Source organism: Anneissia japonica, unplaced genomic scaffold (genome assembly GCF_011630105.1).
Source record: "Anneissia japonica isolate Jap-2015-1 unplaced genomic scaffold, ASM1163010v1 scaffold277_len1293397_cov203, whole genome shotgun sequence".
Lineage (NCBI taxonomy): Eukaryota > Metazoa > Echinodermata > Crinoidea > Comatulida > Comatulidae > Anneissia > Anneissia japonica.
In genome coordinates this window covers 1,288,089-1,295,866 of record NW_022719460.1, presented here as the reverse complement: position 1 = coordinate 1,295,866, position 7,778 = coordinate 1,288,089, and the positions used below count along the sequence as shown (strand labels likewise).

The 7,778-nt window shown below is 35.6% G+C and overlaps 1 protein-coding gene across 2 annotated transcripts in view; it reads right to left on the bottom strand.

Annotated features, from left to right (window-relative positions):
* Nucleotides 1-1,359: 1,359 nt before the first annotated feature.
* Nucleotides 1,360-7,778, bottom strand: part of LOC117110924 — a 28,713-nt gene continuing 22,294 nt past the window's right edge. Inside the window, exon 4 of one of the 2 annotated variants that reach the window (XM_033253774.1) lies at nt 1,360-3,375. In XM_033253774.1, the coding sequence (XP_033109665.1) occupies nt 3,143-3,375 (233 nt within the window). In that variant the 3' untranslated portion in view covers nt 1,360-3,142. Of the gene's footprint in view, nt 3,379-7,778 lie in introns of both variants that reach the window. The other variant, XM_033253773.1, reaches the window with a different exon arrangement.

The window sequence follows — 7,778 nt, the reverse complement described above, 5'->3', positions numbered from 1 at the left end:
AAACTCTTCATACTTTAAATTCCCCACGCCTTATCTTCCATATTATTGCAAGATAGGCCTAATCACGCCACAAACGAAGGAAGAGATAGAAAAAACAAATTCGCCCAGAATCATCATATACGCCCTCTCTCTCAGAGAGTGGGCTAAAAAAAATCTATGACCCATGGTGTAATGCATTTGTTGAGTTGGCATGGAATGACCCAACACTTAAAAATGTTGTGATTTCCTATTATATTGAAATATGTGTAGTTTCAACATTGTATCTAGCCATGAGTACCAAAGCTATAATTCGGTTTATAGATAGATCTGATGTATCTGATTAACTGGGGTAAATTTAAGGAAAGATTTTAACTGTCCACATGATGATCCGTTGTTGAGAAACATAGGCGTTTTTCAGATCTGGTCCAAACTTTGAATATATGCCATTCAATTTTAATTGATTTGATCAGCCTGCGCTTGCATGTGGCTAGAGACAACTACACATAGATAATATATCTGTAATACGAGGTGAATATACCCACTCATATGGACGCAGGGTGACCTCGAAAATTACAAAACAATTTGCATCATTAAACAAAGCGGCTACTTTGAGTGCAGATAACTTCAAAAGGGAAGGGATAACTGTTCATCTAAGACCATATTTGTGAAATATGGCGAAAAATAAGTAGTAGAATACCAAGTTTGACCTCGATAGCTATTACCAATCCCGAGTTATAAGCTTCCAAACTTGAAGTAAAAGTTGCGTTTGCACATTTTGAAGAACCACGCCCCCTTTTTTGAGGAGTCAATGTCTCGGAAACTTCATATAAGGTTAGTTTTTTTTTGTTGGTTTTTAATACAGTGGATCATTTTTATGGAGTTTCATCAAAATCTGAGACGGTCATACAGAATTTTTTTTTTAATCTGCTTGAATTTACATGGAATAACCCTACAATAGGTCAAAGGTCAGAATGTACCATTTCCGGTCACTATTTGAATATTGATATGAATCTTCTGAACAATTTGCAATCAATTTAGTCTAAATACAAGGTCAAAGGTCAAACTTTCAAAAAATCGCATTTCCCGCCATTTTTTGATAAAAAGTACAACAAATAGGAACATGCATATTGTGAACAATTTGAGACCAAAATCAAGTCTCTCTGACCAGTGGTTATCGATATACAAGCGTCCAAATCAACAGGCGGCCATTTAAAAAAAAATTATTTTATCTAAATTGGTCCATCTTACCAAAAGGTATCCTAAAATTAGTCACGGATCTCATGAAAATGACTCTACTAATAAGCAAATACAATAACATCTCTAGAGCTATGCTTGTTATTGCTAATGAATAATTTTACTCAATAAACGAATACAATAAACTTGTAAATTCTCAGTCTTTATTCCTGTATAAGATTTAACATGCACATCTATGGCATTATGCCCTGGCAACATGCCTTGACAAAAACAGAGACTCAGCAACAAGTCCTGAATACAATATTATCTTATCTTGTATTCAAATTCTGAGGCTCTTATGGAAGAAACTAAAATATAAATGACGAAATAATAGATCACTTCAAAATTGTAGTAGAATTGTTAAGATATCAGAACAGATTAAATAATTTCAAGGTATTTCTATGTAAAAGCAAAAAAATTAAGAAAATCAACTTTTTTCACATTTTTTACATCTCCTTTAACAAATATATACACTATACAACTTGGAATATTCCTTAAAATTATGTTACTTTGTCTTAAGTGACAATTATGCATCATTCATTGAGTATTCATCATTTGATATTTTGATACTACTACTTTTTCAATTCATACATAATACACATATGCCTGTAATGTTCATTGGGTTAGCAATAATTACATGGAAATAGTCAGGAAAGTATTCTAGCCTTCTATTCTTAATGTTGATGAAATTTTTTTTTTAACAATATGCACTTTGGCTAAATATCAGGTATTTTATATTACAGTACTTAAACAACATTGAGAAATTTGAACCATAACTTTTCAAGTTTTTACAGTTTTTCACTTGCTTATATCTCTAAACACGAAAGTCCGCAACATTATATCAAATATCATACGGTGCAAGTTTTAATGCATTCATAGTTTATATATACATATTAATAATATGTATGCAAGTGTGTGCGTATACTGGATCAAAAAAATGTATCCATATTATAAGCACATTTATGTAAGCGTTGCATAAAATATTAATAAGCAATTTGTGAAGTTTTCATTGCACTGTTGAAAAGTAATGACCTGAAAAGATATTATTTTTTTAATAAATTACCAGAAGGGCAATTTTAAAATTAATGGGTCAATATTTTCCAGTCTATGTCAAATCTCCTTGTTATTTCATCTAGCCTAGGTTTGTCTGTATAGGCCTGGGAATTTGTGTTCTCAACAATGTACCAAGGTTAGACAATCCTATTTTCTTTAAATATTCCTTAAATAATTATTCAATACCAAATGTTCAGGGAATCCAAAAATTAAATAAAATCACTCTCAGTTCATCTTTTATGAATGCCATTTTGGCAACCAATGAGGTTATGAAAGCCTAATAAACAACGCTCTCGTTGACTTGTTTGAACAGGCATAGGCGTCAACTTTTAGCAATTAATTTCTCCAAAACATCACAGACCTTATATACTGCATTTACTCCCATGTTGGACAGGCCTGGATACCCGGTTGTGCGACTCACAACTAGGTGGTCAGATTAAAAATTTAAAAAAATAATAATTTGCTTATCCAAATAACGTTATTTTGACAGCCAATCTCTAATATTGTGGTTTAAAAGCACATTTTGGACCATAAGCCATAAAAACTATAAAAAAAAAAAGTTTTTACTCCGGGCACTCAACCGAGGCTTCGTCAGCCCTTTGGCTCGGACACCTCCGTCAGACATGCCGGCCCCTCATCTGTAAACCTCTGGCACCACTGCTGGGCAGGGTATGGTAGCCGATTTCGGGTAGTACTTTTTCCCGCACATGAAAGTAGTCGAAACTACCACACCCCTTACTGGGTGGAATTGGCCAATGAAATGTTGTTATTGCCTATTTAATATTTATTGGTATATTACTTTAATTTACCCACTCTCCCAGGAGATTGGAAAACTACTTAAAATATATCATCTCATAAAAGAGCCATTGGAAACTCCTTAGGAAGTCTGTGCTAGACTTACTTTAACCTGACATTGCATGTAACTAAGAGCAGACCAGAACTGGGTGACTGTGAAGCCATGCTGGTTGATCTCCAGGAAAGGTGGCATATAGTCTTGAAGAAAAGCAAGGTGATAGTACAGTTTTGCCACAATGTGAGGATCGCCATGGAGTAGAAACAGTATTAGAGCAGTTAAAAGATCTTCACCGCTCAGCATATGAGTCTTGGCACCTACTGAAAACAAAAAATATAATAACAAACAAATTTAATTTCATTTCCAATTTATAAATAGAATAGACTGATGCTATTAAAAAAAAAACAATAGGAAAATATCATTTTTGAACCTCAGGTTTTAGGAAGGTAATCATTGCACCATCTTTCAAATTAAAAAGTATTATTACTGCTATCAAAGTAAACAGATTAATTATACATCACGGTAAACAAGTTGAATACACAGTACTGTAATTGTATAAAATTATGCTTTAACATTCAACAAGGATTCCTTGCACATTACCGTCAATAATTTTATTATTTCAGTATTTGATTTTCTTTTCACTTTACTGCTTTTCATGTTTTTGCATATATATTTCAGAAGCTAATCTATTTACCGTATTATTCTATTCTCTTACATATTACATATACTGTTATTCCGATGACATTTTTTTTATCTAATCCAATCCAAACATTTGTATTAAGCGCCTCCCTTTGCAGATACGAAGAGCTGCACCCCACATACTTAGGTACCTCACAAACCACAGGCAGCTGTGATCATTGCCTAACCTAAGCACGGAACAAGCAAACAAATCAAAAGAAGAAGTGGCAAAGTTTGGAATCATAAATAAATAATGCAACAAATAATGCAACAATAAATAAAATAAAAATGGGGATAATTACTTTAAGTGGTGAGTCTTTAAGTAGTTAGATCTAAAGACAGTCACAAATGGTGAAGATCGAATGTGCACTTGAAGGTCAGATGAGTGGCACCTAACACAGAGAAGATTTGTTACCAATAAGCTTGTTAAATATAGGTTTGTGGTGTTTTGAGAACACCGTTGATTGTAAAGTTGAGAGAGGGCAGTTGCTGTACGTTGAATGAAGTACTGTATTATTCAATGTTTATTTACTGTCTTTTCGACACTAAAATTGGCGACGGGGTAAACTAGCTACAAATTAGGAAAATTATGTCCTTCCTCCATATCACACCTCCGCCAGCATTCCTGCAGAACCCAGGCGAACCGCCGATTAAATGGACGACATGGAGAGAGATGTTCGAGACGCACCTGGTGGCTCTCGATTTACAGACAGCCGCTGCGGCCCATCGAGAAGCACTGTTGATTACAAGCCATGGTGCTGAGGGCCAACGAGTCTTTTACACATTAAATAGTATCCAGCCTAGTTCTAGCGCTGTGCCGGAGGCATCTGGAGAACAAGGTGATGTTTAATTACCGGATGTGGATCAACAAACCATGTCTTTGCTGCATAATCATTTTCGCCCGAAATTAAACTTGGTCAGTGAATGATACAAATTTTGCCAAAGAGCTCAGGCGATGGGTGAGCCAGTCGAGGCATATATAATTGCATCAAAAAACTAGCCAAGAATGGTGAGTTTGGTTCTTTATTTGATGAAATTTTGATTCGGGACCAGCTAGTTAAGAAAACAGTATCTGTAAGGCTAAGAGAACGATTGTTGCTGCAAGACAAACTGACCTTGGATAAGGCTGTACGCATGGCAGTGCAGGCAGAATCAGCAGAGAGGGAGGTTAAAACGATGTCAGGGCATGTGAGTGATTCTTCCAGTTTGACACACCCTCCTCCGGCAGTGTCGTGTTCACAGGTGGAATTTTTCCAAAGGAGTAGACGGTGTTTCCGTTGTGGATCGGCGAAACATCTGGCGAACAACAGCGTCTGCTCGGCAAGAGGGCAACAGTGCCGATTTTGTGGAAAACAGGGACATTTCAGTTGTGTGTGCAAGGAGAAGTCGAAACCAACAACGGCAGTCTGCCAGCTTCAGTGCGACGAGGTGAAAGACAATAGTGTGGCAGATCAGGACTTTTTAGTTCAGGTGATGATACAATGATTATGAGACCCCCTAAGGTCAAGGTTCATTATCATACTAATGATAATAATACCAGGTCTAACAATATAACCTGTAATATTGGGTTAAATGGTATTAGTTTGCCTTTCATTGTAGATACAGCTTCAGACGTCTCACTGCTCAACACAAAATAGTTTGACTGTAATTTTGTATGAGAGGCATTACAGCCATGTCATGTACAGATTAAAACTTATACTAAAGATCCTATTCACGTATTGGGTTGTTTTTGACTTACAAACGGAATGCATACACAGTATTATTTTATGTGGTTGAACAGGGTTCTTCGTTGATTGGTAAAGATGTCATACACGGGCTGGGTCTGCATACTAATGGCCGAACACTTTCATATTTAGCTGTAGATGCTGAGGCTTTTATTACTACTAGTGACTATGCTTATGTACACAGGCAACTTCTTAAGTTATTCAGTTCTGATTTGGGATATATTGAAGGGTTTACCCATAAGGTAAAAGTGAAGTCCGAGGTCCGACCAGTGCAACAGGCATTGCGACGTGTACCGATTACAGTAAGAGAAAAAGTCACTGAGGAATTAATTAGATTAGAGAACGAGGGTATTATTGAAAGGGTGACAGGTGTTACAGATTGGGTATCACATTTGGTTGTGGCTTGGAAAAAAATGAGGGGATTCGTCTCTGTGTGGATTTACATAAAGTGAATGAGTCCATTGTGATAGAAAAACACCCACTTTATAGAATAGATGAATTGTTAGATACAATTTTAGCAGGTTAGATCTCAAGTCAGCATACCATCAATTAAACTTGCATGAAAGTAGCCGGGATCTAAACTACATTTGTTTCACATTAGGGATTGTATAGGTTTAAAAAGGTTTGCTTTGGTCTGGCATCTGCACCAACAGCCTTTCAAAGAGTCATGTCTGTAATCCTACAATTTATTCATATTTTATTGATGATATTTTTATATTTGGTAGGTCTAAGGAAGAACATGATGCAGCTCTAAAGGAAGGTCCTTAGAAAATTAGAAGAGGCAGGTATTTATTGATTTATTTATTGAACCATATTTCAAGAGGGTGACCCATCCAGCATGAGCTGATTTTAAGGGGCCCTCAACAATACAAACGATGAATGAAATACAAAAGTAAAAAAAGAATTATCAACAATTTTTAAAAAGATTTTTAAAGCAAAAGTTTAAATGCAAAGGGATAAAATATTAAAGTGTACAATTATTAGTAATATAACTCTTTAGTTTAGTTTTAAAATTAGAAAAGTTACTAAAGTTTCTTTAAGGAAACATCAAGTAAGTCAAAATATTTAAGTCCTTTGTAATTAAAAGAATGTTTAAAATGTTTGCATTGCGGTCTATGAACGACAAGGTCTCCCTGAAAAATTGCAGTGTGGACATTCTACTATTAGCAGTAATCCTGGCAAGTCTACGACAGATGTTAGCGGGGGCGAGATTGTTGGAAGCTCGATAGGCCAGGCAGCCAGTTTGGAAATCAGTTTGAGAAACAGAAACAGTAGAAATAGTGTTAAAGAGTTGAATGGTAGGGCTTGTGTAATAAACTTGGAGAATAATACGAAGGGCTCTGTTTTGCAGCTTTTGAATTTTAGAAATGTGGCTAGGTCTTGAACTCCACACAGTAATGCAATAATCGACATGAGGTAAGAAGAGAGAGTTGTAAAGAAGAGTGGTTAAAAAAGTTTAAAAAGTATCTAGTTCGGGCAAAGGAGAAAGATAGAAGAGTTAAGTTTTTTACAAAGGTGGGAGATGTGGTTGTTCCAAGTGAGATTGTTGTCAATATGAACACCAAGGTGCTTAATACAAGTGACGTTTTCGATAGGCAGATGATTGATATTATTGTTTTATAGCAGGACTGCATCTGAGTTTTTGAGAAGTTCCAATTAGCATAGATTTAGTTTTTTCGCTCGCACCTTTAGGCTGTAAGGATCAAGAGGAAATAGTCATTAAAAAACTGTAGGTAGCGGTAGCTTTTACTACGAAGAAATGGGATTTACGAACTAAGCAATGCGCATGCGCCGTTACCAAATAACGTAGGTCCTACTAAATACCACACGGAACCACTCGCGACCACACGGGACCACTCGCGACCACTCGGGTGCAAAAATGATAAAAATATTACCACACGAGAGTAGAAAACTACTTAATAATCAATAGAAACTAACTTTTAGTACGGTAATTATCCAAAATATGGTAAAAATGATTTTTTTTTTTACAGGTTTTTCCGCCATGCTTCGGAAGGTAATGTGGTGACATTGAGGTTCTGTAACGCATTCACGTCTCAAGAAACGCGTTCAACCTTGACCTCTACAACATTCACTACGTACAGTACATTACATTTCATCCTGCGTGTATGCCTATTGTATGTATAGGCCTATTATTCTACAATAACTGTATTTATTACTGTATTTGCTTTCTATTTTTTATACTTGTGTTTTTGACTCTTATTATTTTAATTTTAATTTTTTTTTATTTGTATTGATCCTGTAGTTATGTTATGTTTTAGCCCAGAGACAAATCTAGTTAACTTCTTATGAATAATGTT